The sequence below is a fragment of the Benincasa hispida genome, chromosome 11, assembly GCF_027475165.1.
Source record: "Benincasa hispida cultivar pf3 chromosome 11, pf3_genome.v1.1, whole genome shotgun sequence".
Classification (NCBI taxonomy): domain Eukaryota; kingdom Viridiplantae; phylum Streptophyta; class Magnoliopsida; order Cucurbitales; family Cucurbitaceae; genus Benincasa; species Benincasa hispida.
In genome coordinates, this window is record NC_143488.1 from 58,656,913 (window position 1) to 58,674,050 (window position 17,138).

Sequence of the window (17,138 nt, forward strand, 5' to 3'; positions counted from 1 at the left end):
TAATTTTTTATTAAACAATTTAAGCGGATAAGATTTTCGTACAGTGGCAAACACAATCTTAAACCTTGCCTTAGAATTCTTGATTGATTTTCTCCGGCGTTAACACCAGAAATAAAAGCACATTTAATCAGTTATAAACACTTCAAAAAATATAAAGTCTCATTCGTTAATGATTTTGTTTTAAATTTTCTATTTCTTGATTTATAATTGTTTTCTGAATCTGTGTTTACGGTTGTTTTCATATTTCTTTTTATAAAATAACATTTAACATAGTTTTAAAAAATTATTTTTTTATTGTTTTAACATAGTTTTAAAAAATTATTTTTTATTGTCTTCCAATACTATTTGTGAAATAGTTTTCTTCAGTTTTTTATTTTTGAAAATCCCATATTTTAAACTTATTTATGCATTTATAATTAATTAATAGAAAAATAAGAGAATTTACACAAAATAGCAAAAATTGATCTTCTTTGACTGAGGTTGATAGAAATCTATCAATATATTTTTTTTATTTTTGTTAATAGTTTGACATTTTTTCTATAAGTGAAAATTTTTCAAATTCTAAATCAAATTAATAGATAAAATGTTTATTTAATAAAAATGAAATCAAAATAAAGAAAATGTGGGAAACAAACACATTTTTTCAAAATAAAAAAACGAAAAAAACATCATAAAGCAAGACCTAAACAAACCAAAAACTAATCAAAATAACAAAATCTTATTGACATTGATCAGCTCACAATCTAATGCATGCATTGGACAAATTGTGTAGGTCTAATTCGACTTATTGCAAGGATCAGAGCATATCAAGAGGAAAATAGTGAAATGTTTGGAATTAGTAAGAGAAAGCATTCATGCTATTCTGTTGGTTTCTCAGCGAAAAACCAATTCACTCGAGAAGAAAAAGCCACCTTCAAAACCCTACAAAATTTATTGGGATCTACGATTGTGAATTTCGGATCTACGATGACGACGATCATGACGACGACGACAATGGCAACGAAGGCGGCACCTTCGACGATTACTTGCTTGGCTGTCTTGTGGCCTTAAAGGATATCCTAGCCGCTTGCAAGAGACGGTATGTACGTTTTGACAACAACAAAACCAGCAGTGGAAGCAAGAAAAGTGGAGAAGTGAATAAGCTTTTAGATTTAGTGAAAGAAGTGATGGATCAAAATGGACAGCATTTACACATAGCTTGTTTCTTGCTAACAAGTTTGAGGACAAGGCGGAAGAAATAAAACGCACGCTTGAGAAGCAAATAGAAGAAGAAAGAGAAGCAAGGCGTAAAGCGGAAGAGAAATATCAAGAGATGTAAAAACAACATGGGAATGATATTCAAAGACTCACTCAGTTGCAACAGCAGTTGCTAGAGCTACAAAAAAATCAACAAGTGCTAGCAAAAAGGCCACCTCCAGTTCCACCTAAAATCGATCTCATTTGTACTATTGTCTGACTAGTAAACATATTATTATAATAATAAACTCATTTAACCACATGAATAAATTACATATAATTGTGTGTGTATATTATTGCATAACATATGTTGTAATAATGGTTGAATAAATAAACGAATAAAATAAAAAATGATTAGTTTCTACTGCTTTTCTTTTTCTTTATATATGGTATATTCTTAGGTTGTTTGGGCACTGAGATGAGATATGATCTCATATATTTGTGGAGTTTTTATGTCTTAAGGAGTTCATATGTCTATATGTTTGTGTGTTTGGGGTGCTGAGTTGAGTCCATGTGTCAAGGATGTCTAATACAATTTTTTCTGATACAAATAATATTATCTTATGATGATTATTTTTGTTTAAAAATTTTTTATTCAATAATTCTACGCATTTTCTTTTAATAAAATATAGATTATACTTTGTTTTATTTTTGTAAAGTACACATATTTTGGAGTTTTGGAGAAAAGGTGTTTACTGTTTAGTTTGCATCATGTATTTTATTTTATTTTTCAATTTAAGCAACCATTTTACAAATTTATGCATGTAACATTTCTAGTTATGTTGGATAAAATTATATTGGATTCATTGAAATAAAACAAATTTGAATTTATATTGTAACTGAAGTATTCTCAAAATGTAATTGTACTATAATGACCCTATTAATGTTCTGTTACATGGTTGACACAAAAGAAATGCAACAAAAGCCACATTCTTTGGTCCACTTATATGATGCAAAAGACTATGTTTTAAGAATACAATTAGAAAGACTAGATTTTGACATTTAATTATATAACTAAAAGTAGCTCATCCTATCTTGTTGAGGATTCCACATTAAAAAAATTAGGGACCTCACAATATTTATAAGATAGATTGATTACTCCTCCCACTACCAATCAATTTTGAGATGGAACTCTAAGTTATCTAATATATCTTATAAATATTGGGAGATCTCTTGATTTTTCTAACGTGAAAATCTTCAACAATATTAGAACTTGTTTGGTAGGTAATCTAAAAACATAATTTTGAAAACAAAAGATTCGATGAAAATAGAGTTGTAAGTTTTCATATATGCATTATTGAAAACGTGAGAACGTGTGAATGTGTAGTAGAGTAGGATTCATCTTGAGAGAGGATCGAATCCATTTTAGAGGGCATCTTAGTTTGTTGGGTTGATTGAAAGGTTATGTTTACTGTTTTTCCAGATTTCTTCTTTTACTACTTTACTTTTTTTTTTTTTTTTTTTTTTTTTTTTTTTAATTTCTTCTTGTTATTTCCTTATTTATTATATTGCAATCCATGACATTGGATTTAATGAAGTCCATTCATTCTTATCTTTCTATGGACTAGGTTTTCTAAGGGATTCAGTCATATGGATACCTCCAAGATTTTATGACTTGAGTTCTTGCTAATTGATCACATTGATTTAATCTTTATATTTCTTTTGTTGATTTTTTTGTAATCTTGTTAAGTTGAATCGATCACTTAACTTAACATGTTATGGAATCTTAAAATTGAGAAGGTTGAGATATAAACCGATTTCACAAAGGAATAGAAAACTAAGAGCCTAGAGAGAGGATTGTGGTGTATGCTTAGAGATAGGTTCATTTTATACATAGGACTATGGACTATGTAATATATATATATATATATAATTGGTTTTGTTCAGTTTTAGCTAACATAAACAGTTTAATTTTATAATATATATGTGAAAATTGAGTTGTGTACAAAGGCCATTGAAATTTTATTTTGTTCATGTATAGATGAAAGAGAAATATTATTAGTTTGCACAAGCACTATGTCATTTGAGGTTAGGGGGAATCAAACCTCTAACCTCGACAGGTTGATAGTACCAAACACTTTGATAGTTGAGCTATGTTTATTTTGGCAATAAGGTTTAAATATTGATTCACTTATGACAATTTAGAAGTTTAATTGATATGATTACAAGACTCACATAATATTTTTGGAACAAAATTTAAAAAAGAATGTAAATTGCACCAAAATTATAGAGTTTAAATAAATACAAAAGATATGATATATTTAATGCTGAAATTTTTTCAAAAGTATATTCTCTTGTACGGAAAATTCCTTTCTTTTCTCTTTTTGGAGGAAAATTCATTGTTTATAATCCACTCCATTTGGATTCCAGTGTTTTGAGTCGGTCAATATCTCGTGGTTAAGTTTAGGATTTATACCTAGATTACTTATCCTTTCCCTTGACTTCCATTTCAATTTACTCATCAAACTGACGGTAATAGTGTGTTTTACAGTTCTATAAGAGGGGAACATGTCTCTTTTTACCGCAACATATGCAGAAGCTCATTCCTCTTTGTAGCTTAATCGATCTTCTTACTATTTAAATAAATAATAATGGCGATTCTTCCTTCCCTAACTATGGTGTTAATGGGTCGTACTGGAAATGGGAAAAGTGCAACTGGAAATAGTATTCTTGGAAAAAAGGTGTTCACGTCAAGAAAAAGTTCATCCGGCGTTACAAAAACTTCTACCTTGGAGAGATGTGTACGAAATGATGGGCAAATCATAAATGTCATCGATACTCCTGGTATGACATTACTAATCAACACTCTGTTTGATAACTATTATTTAGGTTTTTTTAATATAATTTAATCTTCTTTTGGTAACTTCTTTTTTTGTTTTTAGTTCTTGTTTTTAGTTTTTGGTTATTGAAAATTAAGCAAAAATAAAATAGTTACTTAACAATGCTTTAGTTTTTTTTTTCTTTTGATTTTGAAAATTATACATATAAACACTAATTTCATCTATTATTTTATATATCTTGTTGTATTCATTTTAGAAGTATTTTAAAATCAAAGTTAAAATTTGAAATTAAAAAAAGTAATTTTAAAAAACTTTTTTTTATTTGAAAATTAATTTGTTGTTCTAATGCCGTGATAGGAAATACAAAAACCATGAGTAAAAAATTAAGAAAAAATTTCCTTAGGTTGTTATTTATTTATTTATTTATTTTATAACTAAGCTTAAAACACACTATCACTGCTCATGAATTTTCTTATTTTCTTGTCTTCTTATTAGAAGTGCTTTCAAAAATTGTCTTATACTTGATTTTGTTTTAGGAATTTGACCAAAGTTTTTTGAAAAATAGTTTTGGGAAACTTGATTTTATTTTGGAAAAAGTTAATATTATTGAAGTATATAATTCTCCCATTCATATTTTTTTATACATCATTAAGTGATGAATTATTTTTATCTATAGGTCTCACACAATTCTTAAATGTTTATTTTATGGTAAATAACGAATGGAAGGTCGTAATACGAAGTTTTTTCCATACCACATATTTTCTTTAGTTTGACTAACAATAAACATTTGTTAGTTAGGGCAGATGAAAATTATGGTAAAGAAGTTATAAGAAAATAATCACAATTTTTAAAAATCAAATAATTATCAAATGATCACAATCAATTAAACTTGACTATAAGAATTGAGACTACACATATATAAGAATTAATGCATAAATAATTTTTAAATGAAATCTTAATAAATGGTTATGACCATTTATGTGTTCAATTGATTAATTTATAATTTTCAAATGAAATCTTAATAACAATCCTTATTTTCAACCATTAATCAAACAACAATAATATATATAGAAATCTTTTGACGTTGATTTCTCACCATGCAAAAAATTATGAAAAAATGTGTAGGAATGTTCGATTTATCCAATGGAACAGAATTCACCTCAAGAGAAATAACCAAGTGCATAAAATTGGCAAGTAGATGCATTCACGCAGTTATTTTAGTTTTTTCAGTAAGGAACCGATTCAGTCAAGAAGAAGAAGCTACCATTAAAACCCTACAAAATACATTTGGGCCCAAAATTGTTGATTACACCATTGTCATCTTAACGGGAGGCGACGAGTTCGATGACGGCAATGACATAGAAGATTACTTGAGCCATGAATGTCCTGCGGCTTTGAAAGATATTCTAGCTGCCTGCAATAACAGATGTGTGATTTTTGACAACAAAACTAAGAGTGAAGCAAAGAAGGAAGAACAAGTGAATGAGCTTTTGGATTTGGTGAAGGAAATTATCGACCAAAATGGAGGAAAGCCCTACAGACCTCCTTTGATTTCTAATAAAAAGCTTGAGAAGGAATTTGATGAAGTCAAAAGAAAGCTTGAACAGTCTTGCACGCAAGGCATTTATTCTGATCCCAAGCTTCAGGAAAAGTTGAATGAGGTAGATCCTACATCCTTAAATCTATCATTTTTCATCAATTTTTATCCAATTAGATTCTGGATTTAATTAGTAAAGTATTTTTTTTTTAACTCAACTCAATTTTTGCTAATTTCACCCACAGAGTAAGTTAAAAACCTCTTTAATCTCACTAATTTCAGAAATATCAAGTTTTGTACGAATTTATATTTTATTTAGTACACAAATTAACAATTGAATCATTTGTTAAAATTAAACTCACAATGTTTAATAAAAATGAAGCTCTAATGTTGTTTTTCTTTTAAACTTAATTTTTAATTTTGTATCATACATGTGTTTTATAATGCTTATTAATTTTGTAATTATGTAATTTTCAATTATGCTTATTAATTTTGTAATTTTTGTTTCATTTTCTTTTTAAAATTTTTATATTAAGTATAAAAATGAAACTATAAGTATTTTTTAAACATTAATTTCAAGAAAATAAACTTAACTGAGTTTAAGTCTCTTTTGACATAAAATCTTAGTTCACGCTCGAGGCAAACGACATGTTCCAACAAAGATTAGAAGATGAAAGAGAAGCACGTCGTCAAGTAGAAGAGAAAACACAACGAATACAGAAACAATATAATGATGAAATTCAGAAGCTCAATGAATTGCTGCATATTTCACTCCAATGGCCATCACCCGTCGAGGTTGAGCAAAATTATGAACATGATAATCTAATTCAACCAACACCTCATAATCTAATTCAACGAACACCTCATAATCTTGATCAGCCAATACCCGTCGAGGTTGAACAAAATTATGAATATCCTATTCTAGTTCAACCAGCACCTCATAATCTAATTCAGCCAGCACCTATCGAGGTTGAGCGAATTTCTGAATGTCGTAATATAATTCGATCAATAATTAGAAGCCTAATACGTCTACTTAGAATGTTATCATAAACATTGTAATTAGTATGATTGCATGCATTATATGTGTAGTTTAAATATATTTAAACCTTATTTGAATAAGGCACTGCCATCTTGATGTGTCTCTTTGTATATTGTATTGTTAAATGATCGATGTAATGGATTGTTATCATATATATCATATATGTTATATATATTTCAGTTTGATGTTTTTCATGTGAACAATGGACTATTAAAATATATTAATTGTATATTTGAGAGTGATTATGAAATGGTTAAAATAACTTTTATCGATCATTTTCAAAATTATTGTACAATATATTTTTAATCATTCAAAGCCAAATTTTATGACGGAAAAAATGTGTTTAAAAGTCAAAATTACACGTTTCAAAGTGATTATGAACACAGTAAAGTAATTTAAACAATTTCCAAAAGCACTAAAAAACATGCAATGAATAAGTCATTTTAATATATATATGTATTTTGTTGGTTTTTTTACCCATAATATCAAATTAATTAATTAATTGATGTTTTGATAATAACAAAGTTGCTCTTATTCACCAAAAAGTTTAGTGTTTTGAAGTGTGATTATGTAGAGCTAACAAAGCTGCTCTTATTAACTAACAATTTTAGTGTTTTGAAGTGTGATTACGTAGAGTTGGGAACAACGAATTCAACGCAAATAAACTTAACGGAAAAATCCCAAGCAAATTCTTTTTCATCAAAGTAAACAATTGAAAGGTGTCATTTGGAGCATGGGAGGAATGACACATGTAGACTTTTGATTTTTTTTTATTATTTTTAAAAAGAAAATGAATTTAATATTATTTTATGTTTGTATCCAAGTACTAGTTTTGATGTATAGTAAAATTTTACTTTTTGTTGAGTTCTAAAAGAAAATGATTTTAAAAAGTATATATATATATATATATATATATATATATATATTATGTTTGTATTAACAACTAGTTGAGTTTAAATTTTTACCATTCAATTTTCCTTTATCAATATCCAATGGCCCAAATTGAATTTGATTTTCACTTACCCATATCTTTTTAGAATCTTCATCCTCTCCGAAATTAAAACAACAATTACACATTTTTTACAATCCTAAAAACCATCATGTTTACTCTCTCAAAGCTCTATTTTTTTCTTTTCATCTTATTATTGCGAGAGAGATATTATATTGTGAGGATGTATTTATTGAGTGCTCAAATTTGTGAATCTACTCTTTACGAGAGTTTTTCCTCATCTTGTTCTTCATTTCCAAATCATTGTAAGGGTTGCTTTTCATCCTGGGAAAAGATTGGTTTTAACGGTTTGATCCTGGGAATGATCGATTTTGTTCTTGCATCTGAAAAAAGAACGCTGTAGAGGTTTGACTCTAAGCCGTAGAAAGAGTCAAGTGTGAGTGACATATCCAATAGGAGTTTGGGAAGGGGATGTAGGATGGTTGTGCCGAATCATTATAAATTTCTTGTGTCAATTTCACTATCCCTCTCATATTTAATTTTGCAATTAATTTATTATTATATTTTATTTGCATGAATTTAATTCCTATAATTTATTTTTGAAATTAATTGCTCACATTTGTCTATTTAGGTTGGCTGAATTTATCTGTGCATGTTTATGTTACCAACCTTGTTATGAAAATTAAATTGGATGCTTGAATTTGTTAATGTCACTTTATTGGTCATTTAAAGTGAATGTATATGTATGAATCTCTTATTTAAATTACTTATTTTTCAAAAAGTATATTAGTTTGCTTAATTTGGCCCATATTAGAAAAAAGTTTTAATTAGCTTTAATAAACACATTCACTCTCCTCCCCTCCCCCCTCTAGGATTATCATATTAGTCCTACATATTTTAGAGGGGGAAATGAGAAGAGGTAAATAACGTAACCGATAATCATTTTTTAATTTTAAATGACAAATAAAAGGTAGGGGTATTTGTGAAGGAATTGAAATCCTCAGGGAAATGCATGAACGTGTGTGCCTTTGAAAATCGTTTTGGAAATTCATGAAAAATAAAGAAAGAAGAGGACAAACATATTGTCATAAGCATGCTTTTTACAGGAATGAGAAGACTTACCCTCGACTACTTTATTAAAAAAATCCTTCTCCAAAACCACACAAACAGGCACGACACCCACGTACAGTCACGAACTAGACACTACCACTTGTGATTTCTTGCTATTCTTCGACAAGATTGAGATGGTGGGATCTCACATTTGGTAGAGAAAAATTTTGCATAGTACTTTTCTGTAAAACCTTTTAGAGAGAAATCTTGTGTGTGTGAGAGTTAAAATCTACAAAAGAACTCTTCTTCTGTGTACTTAAAATCACATAGCACTTCTTTGAAAAACCAGAAAGATGGAATATTGAATTGGTTGGAGGAGAAGTTATAATTCCCCTCGACCAATATGTAGAATAACTCCCTTTAGGGGTTATTTTCATTTAATAATTAATTTAATATATATATATATATACATTAAATCAAATCAAATTTAATATATATAGTTAAATAAATATTAATTAATTAACAATTAATTAACTAGCAAAGTATATATCATATATTTAATTTCATTTGAATCATATTCAAATAATATCCTCTCACATAATCTATAGGTTTAATTTGAATCTCATTCATATAAGTTATTTGAATCTTATTCAAATATTTATTTCTCTCATATAACCTATAAATTCAATATGAATCTCATTCATATTAATTTAACCTATATATAATATGAATCATATTCATATTGTTTAATATTTGAATCTTACTCAAATTCAATATTCTCTAATGTAATAAAGTATAATTTTGAATCTTATTCTAAATTGAAATGTATCTATATACATTATATTAATTGTATCTGATGCAATTAATTCTCTTATTTAATTCGAACAATTCAAATTAATCCAAAATTATATGATTCTTGTTTTACCCTTAGTGAGCTAGTAAGAGTACCTAATGGACTTACATAATAGAAACTCAATTTATACGAGATTAATTAATTAAACTCTTTAATTAAATTAATCAACTTTCATTAACTTTAGATCGCTCCACTAAAAACCCACGGTTGCACTCCTCGCATTGTATACATATTTCTGTGTCCATGTATATAACCAATCAACAGTAAGTCAACCCTTCACGAATCGCTCCCAATTACATTGGGGTCAAATTACCGTTTTACCCTTGTAATTACATATAACTCCTTAAGTCTCATTGATCCTCTAATGAACAACCTATTTATGGTTCTACCATAAATAAAACCCTCTTAGACCAGTGAGAAGGAGGACCCCATTGTTCAAGACTCGGAGTCAATACTTAAGTGAACAATTCATCTGAGTACCCCAAAGATGAGAAGAAGTTAATTCCATCTTGTGTAGCTATGTTTCCAGCTCCCTACTTGGACAATTCCCCGAAAGAGTAGGCTTATAAAGTTGACAGACTACTGTCACCCATATAAATAAAAGGACTATCCATGCACACACACACACACGTACGCACGCACACACACACACACGCATGCACGCACGCACGAACGCACACACGCATACATGCATGCACACACACACACACACACGCACACACGCATGCACGCATGCACACACACACACACACACACACACGCACACACACACGTATCACGCACGCACGCACACACACGTGCGCGCACACGCACGTCCATACGCACGCGCACACACGCGCACACACACACACACGTACACACACGCGCATCACACACGTACGCGTGCACATACACACACGTACACACACACACATGCACGCACACACGTCCGCGCACACACACACACACACACGCACGCACGCACGTACGCACACACATATATACACACACACACACAATATTAATTATATCTTATATAATTAATTCTCTTTAGTAATTTGACCTTATGGACCTATAAATTGGAGCTTTAATGGCACTTGATTAATTAATTAAACTTTTTAGTTAGATTAATCAACTTCTATTAACTATTGATCACTCTACTAAAGACCGAAAACTATACTCTTCGCATTATAGATATATTTCTAAGTTCATTGTGTTGGGGTTGATTCCCTAAATCTCTTAAGGTCCTATAGTTTGTAAATGTATCGAACAAACTCATTTTCTATGTAATAAAATATATGATATTTTATTCCATATTTTTTGTTGCATTAACCACAAACCAATAAACTAACATTCAAGGTTATCTTGTAACTTAAACATGTATGTAGAGGCATACGGGTGGATCATGTTTAAGTGATAACCTAAATGGTCTGTAGTAGATGGATAAGGTTGGGTACCTTATCCTTGTGACACTACGAGTATAACCCGCTTTGTAGGTATTACAATTATTGTAAAATGCTACAAATGATTTGATCCTGATCATTCATGTATAGACATGTGAGCAGAGATATTCTATACAATGGAGTTTGTATAAGACTGGACCACGAAATGCTTAGTCTCATTATATAACACCGTTCATAATAGAGACTTACATTTCACCAGGATGACCATAGGTAACATCACCTGAATTCTTAGTGAGTTGTGAACTCCTGCCTATGAGGGTGGTCCTTTGATTTTATGGTGAGAGTGGCCAGATCGCCGACTCAACAAGCCTACCATCTTGGGGATTGGTCTGATTGAGGAGCTGGGAACACAGCTACACAAGAAGAAATTCACTCCTTCCCTGAGGTCGGGGTAAGTAGATAAATTGCTCCCTTAAGGGCTGATTCCGGGGCTTGAACAATGTGACGCCACACCCTCTCCTGGGCCGAGAGTGGTTTAGTCATAGTTGGACTATGATTTATTGTTCGTTAGTGGGATCAGTGGTACTTAAGGAGTTAGATGTAACTATAGGGGAAAAATGGTAGTTTTGGCCTAACTGTAGTTACGAGCAATTTGTGAAGGGTCATCGTACTGTTGATTGGTTATATCCAATGGACACATAAATAAATCTGTAGTGCGAAAAGTGCAACTGTCGGTCTTTAGTGGAGTGTCCGACAATTAACGAATGGGGAATAATTTAATTAAAGAGTTTAATTAATTATTCGTGTACCGCTGGAGCTTCAAGCTACAGGTCCAGGAGGTCCCCATGGTAGATCAATAGGATTAAATGAGAATCAGTTTTTGGATTAATTTGAATTGTTAAAATTAATAGAGTTATAATTAAGTTATTTTAATTATATGTGATATAATTATTATAATTTATTTGATATATTATAGCTTAACTGGGAGGAAATAAATATTTGAATAAGATTCAAGTATTATTAATATGAATTGGATTCATAATTGTTAAATTTAATATAAATGTAATTTATATTAAATACCATATAAGAGAGAAAAGAAACTATAGGTTATATTGCCTGTGATACAATATTGAATCTATAAGTTATATGTTATATTTGATATAATATATAATTTAATATATATATATATATAATATGATAAGTTAATTATCATATTTATATTTATATATATTAAATATCATTTTTCTTTTATTTGGAATAAAAACAAGGGAGCCTCCCCCTCTTTTCTCTCTACCCACATAAATGAGTGGTTGTGGTATTTTGGTTTTTTGAAAGACAGGAGAGAGTCTCCTTCTTCCACAATCTATTCTTCGATTTTGATATTGGAAAACAATAGAAGAGTTCTGTGTGCAAGATTGAGTTGTTGGTGAAAAATTTCAAACCTTCCTCCTTACTATTAAAATTCCCTTATTCCAAAATAACTAGAGTCCATCATTCCTGGGTTCTCTACCTGAGAATACCGAAGAAGTTTTTGCGGTAGTGTTCGTGCTCTTGATCAAGGTTTTCTCGAAGAAAGTCTTCAAGGCATTCGTGTGTCATTCGAGGGATTCTTGAAGGTTTCTAAAACCTTTTTAATAGTATGCTGTAATTTATATAAATGCATATCTAGTTCTTTATTTAATGTAAAATTTACATTCAAAGAAAAATGGATTTGGGACGATCTTTCTTCTGCTCACGGTTCCCTTCAATTTGGGATCCTTCAGTTGGTATCAGAGCCAGGTTGCTGGTTTACTGATCCCAAATTTTATTTTTTTTATTTTTTTTTATGTTGAATCGATTTTACAGTGATGGTGGGTTCTACATACTCTACATTGTATTTAACGTTCATGTGATGAATGGCTGTGAATGTGGTTTTGTTGATGGATGTTTCGGGATAGGATACTTAGTTTTAAGGCTTATTTTCATTTACAAATTTGGTTTGTAAAGACCCCTATTTTTGGCATAATTATACTATAGAGTCTGTAATTCATTGTTTTGAGTCGCTCATGCTATTCCTAGGGAGCTTCAAAGAAGAAAAGAAGAAGACGAAGCAGTTCTACAAGATCGTGTAGCTTTTGCTAAACGATCTTATAGCTTTTGCTACACGATCGTGTGGCTAATGCTACAAGATTGTGTAGATTTTGCTACACGATTGTGTACCATTTGCTACAAGATCGCACAACAAGTTTGCTACATGATCACTACAAAGAGTTCATTGAAGTGCAGTTCGGTTCGAGTGGTTCAAGGCATGGTTCACCTATTTAGAACCAGATGACTTTTACTCATGTAACAATTAGCCTTTTAAGTTTTCTTTTAGGTGTCCTCTCCCGATCCACTAACTGTTTATATTAAATATACATATGGTATATGTTTTTTTTTATTATATGTCATATTGTGTATCATATATTTTTAAAAACCCACATAGGTTATGCATTTATATTCATGCACCATTTTATATTATAAGTGTTATAATATACGTATATGCATGATTTAAATTATTTAGCATGCTCATGCATCATATAATATAAATGTTATAGTATATGTATGCATGCATTATAACATATCCTGATGGAACACGAGACATACGCAGCGGAATAAGGATCTAATTACACTCTAATTGCTTTTAATTAAAAGGAAATTAGCATGCAAATGAAGGGAAAAAAACAGTAAATTAACATGGATAGAACACAACCTTTGTAGCTCCCGAACGACGCTTTTCCTCGCTGAATCTCGACCAGAACTCTTTCGAACCACTACTAGAGCTGACCTACTATTCTTTGGACTCAGAATCGGGTTGTTGGACCCAATGGATGAAGAACTCGAAAGAGAGAAAGAGATGGAAAAGAAGATGGAATTTTGGGTTGGGTTTGGATTTCTAATTTTTCTCAAAAGTAGTGATTTTTTCAGCCCAAATTTAGAAAACAATTTTGGCAAAATGGCAAAAGTTTTTAATCCAAATTGAAAAGCCCATATTTATAGAAAAAGGTCATGCAAAATTGCATGAAACAAATTCATAAAAATCCAACACCTAGAATCTACTAAGTGGGCTTAATGTCTCCACTATAAACCAACACCTAGCCCATTATTTTGTTAGTGGAATTACCCAACAAAAGTTTGGATTTTCCCACTAACTTTAGTCAAAGGGCAAAATAGTCATTTTGTCAAAGTCAAACTTTGACCAAAAAGTCAACATTTTGACTTTTTATGATTTTTTTCGTGTGGACTAATTTTGACCTCCCGAGCATGAATCCACATTCATTTTCTCGAAATTCAAATCACATTTGAATATAAGGTTAGTCAAAGTTTGACTTTTCAAAGTCAAAAGTCAACTCTTTGACTTTTTGCACATTTGACCATTTCCGTTATTTTCGAGCTTCCGAATATGAACATATTCATATTTTGATATTTAAATCACATTTAAATATTAAAGCTGTATCTCTAAACTGAAAATCAACTACTATATGACATACACTTGTCGGTTTCTCTTTCTTCACCTAATTCGAACAATTCAAATTATTCTATCATACTGTTCTAAGTTTATTCCATATGAGCTAGTAAAGGAATCTAATGGACCTATAGATCATGGACTCCAATGATCCGAGATTAGCTGGCTAAAACTCTTTTAGACGGAGCTAATCAACATTCGTTAACTAACGGGTCATTCCACTATAATCCCGTAGTTACACTCCCCTCATTATAGATATATTTGTGTCCATATTATATAACCATGATTAGTAAGCTAATCCTTCACAGGTTGTTTTGTAATCTCAGCTGGGTCATAAAATCCGTTTTACTCCTAAGACTACATCTTGTTCCTTAAGTTACACTGATCCTCTAATGAACAATGGTTTAAGGTTCAACCTATAAACCGAACCCCTCTTGGGCCAAGGAGAGGGTGGGGCCCCTTGTTCAAAACCTGGATTCAGTACTAAAGGGAACAACCTATCTACTATCCCTATAACGGGTAGGAGTGAATTCCGTCTTGCACCCTATGTTCCTATCTATCCACCTGATCTTACCTCTGAAATGGGAGGCTTATTGGGCCAGCGATAATGAGTTGCCCTCACCTATGCAGATCTAAGGATAATTTCAAGTGAACAGAAGTCCATAGTTAGCTCAGGATTAAGATTAAGTTACTGATAACGGGTAGAAATGCACGTTATCATAGTGCTAAGTTCTTAAACAATATTGGATTGTATTGATGAAATATGTTAATTTGCGTCCATTAAGCATCAATTTCATAATATTGCGGTCGCATGCGTTCATCTCATTAGAACAGTTGATTTTTCTATTTTTGTGCAGAATATGCGTTGACGTAATGCAAGAATTGTGATCATAGGAAATCTTTGGTCGAGCGCAACTTCACCGCAAGGCTTTGCGATGATCGTGCTCGCAAACATTCGCCCAAGAAGGATTGCTGCAATTTGGTCGGTGCAACATGGTGGGTGCATCTGGGTGAAAGACTAATTAAGCACGATGGGATATAAAGCTGATGACAGTCGAATCTGAATTAAGTTAACAACCGTTAATGATCAAAAGTACATTAAGCTTTTCGGTGACAAATATTCAATGCATCAATTAGGAATTAAAGCTGTCCCATCTGTACAATCATGAGAGAGAAGCCGCCTTTCACCATGGATGCTCTAAAAATACCAAGGGTAGCCTTCAAAAAACACTACAGGAATTCTGGCTTCTCCAGACGCCATATATCATCGGGAGAGTGTGGAAAATTCATCGGGAGAGGATCTCCCGATGCATAAAAGGTTGTCAAGAGTTTGGTCGGGAGAAATCCGTCGGGAGAGGATCTCCCGACGAACTTTTGAACGGCGTCGGGCGTCAGTGGGAACTCCGGATGCCTATATGGCGTCGAGAGTTAGGGGAACTCCCGATGGGCTACACCGCGTCTGGAGTTCCCCCTAACTCTCGATGCCTTAAAACGGCATCCGGAGTTCCCCTTAACTTCCGACACCACATAGGCGTCCGGAGTTGCCCCTAACTCCCGACGCCGCATCGAGGGATCCTATATGGATAAACAATTCAATTTCCTATATGGATAAAATTTAATATATCGTTTGTAATTTTTAAAAATTTGATCTGAAATCCTGTGAAACATATTATACCAAATAAAGATTCACATAAAAGAAAATGAAGCCCATTTTATAACAATTGATTAGTTCACCATTCTTTAGTTCGAAGTTCATACGCACGTCTTTGTTCATAGTTTTCTTTCATTTTAAGGCGGACGCGAGGGAGGAAGTTGTGCCGGCAGATCATTCCGGTAAGCTTGGTAGAGCGCCAAAAGCTTCAAGGACAGAGAAAGGGCCGACCCCTGCGGGAGTAGGAACATCTTTAGAATCGAATAGAGACTTCAGTGTAAAAGCTTCGGTCAGCAAGGAATTGCTACCAGGCTCTCTACCTTTAACTTCCATTGTTATTTTGTACTCAAACTTATTTATAAAAATAGAATTTCCTTCTCTATATATGTTCACTCCCTATTATTTACGCTTGAGTAGCTAAACCAGTTGAATGGGTTGAGAAGCATTTAGCTAGCACAACTAGGGAATCTTCATGCTATGCGATTATCTTGTATTATGTATGCTTCATTCGTCCATTAGAGATACTCAAGAGGGTAGTCTAAGGATAGAATCTAGACTTGGGAAGGTCAGGTTAGAATCTAGGTTCGGAAGAGCCAGGTTAGAACGCATAATCAAGAGATAGAAGCTTAGGAATAAGTACTATTTGTTATCAATGCATCGCATGCATCCTAGAGATAGGATGTGATTGTATGCAGTCACCTTGCTTTTATGCATTTTTCATCATCGCATAGGACATGAGTAGATACTTAGGGATAAGCTCTATGGACACTTTTGCATTCAACACATGCATCCTAGACTTAGAAGCATCGCATTTGTATTGGAAAATGACTTGTTATGCATGGTTGTAACATGATCGCATAGTCTGACACATTCCCAAGTAACGCTAGCTAAAGACCTTCTCAACCCATTCATCGCATACTCATTGCATCTATCACACAACTTCCTTTTCTCAAATTTGCTGCATTTGTTATTTATCTTCATTAACTCAATCAAAACAAACCATCAATTAATTTATTTGGTTACTGCAAGGCTTTCATAAAAATTACCAACGTAATCTGTTTTCACAAGTCCCTGTGTTCGACCCTGGACTTACCAGGAAACTCAGAGGAATTTACACTTGGATTCTGCTGGGGAAACTTGAGTGCATAACGCAATTTCATCAACGCATAGCATCCAC

General features: G+C 31.9%; 1 protein-coding gene and 1 pseudogene across 3 annotated transcripts; both read left to right on the top strand.

The window, feature by feature from the left end:
- Nucleotides 1-784: 784 nt before the first annotated feature.
- Nucleotides 785-1,456, top strand: LOC120090740 (immune-associated nucleotide-binding protein 13-like; annotated as a pseudogene).
- A 2,219-nt stretch (nt 1,457-3,675) lies between these two features.
- Nucleotides 3,676-6,792, top strand: LOC120091419 (immune-associated nucleotide-binding protein 1-like). 3 transcript variants are annotated; one of them, XM_039049438.2, is made up of 3 exons: nt 3,676-4,020; nt 5,142-5,677; nt 6,181-6,792. In XM_039049438.2, the coding sequence occupies exons 1-3, from the start codon at nt 3,828-3,830 to the stop codon at nt 6,601-6,603; spliced, it is 1,152 nt and encodes a 383-aa protein (XP_038905366.2). In that variant the 5' UTR covers nt 3,676-3,827; the 3' UTR covers nt 6,604-6,792. The 3 variants fall into 3 exon arrangements, with proteins under 3 accessions (XP_038905366.2, XP_038905367.2, XP_038905368.2); XM_039049439.2 differs by having other exon boundaries at nt 3,751-4,020; nt 5,238-5,677; XM_039049440.2 differs by having other exon boundaries at nt 3,751-4,020; nt 5,247-5,677.
- Nucleotides 6,793-17,138: the final 10,346 nt, after the last annotated feature.

What these genes read in the sequence shown, in the direction of transcription:
- LOC120091419 (XM_039049438.2), top strand. Translation starts at nt 3,828, where the DNA reads ATGGCGATTCTTCCTTCCCTAACTATGGTGTTAATGGGTCGTACTGGA. An exon ending in AAATGTCATCGATACTCCTG is followed by an intron (nt 4,021 to 5,141) that starts GTATGACATTAC and finishes AAAAATGTGTAG; the next exon opens with GAATGTTCGATTTATCCAAT. An exon ending in TTCAGGAAAAGTTGAATGAG is followed by an intron (nt 5,678 to 6,180) that starts GTAGATCCTACA and finishes ATAAAATCTTAG; the next exon opens with TTCACGCTCGAGGCAAACGA.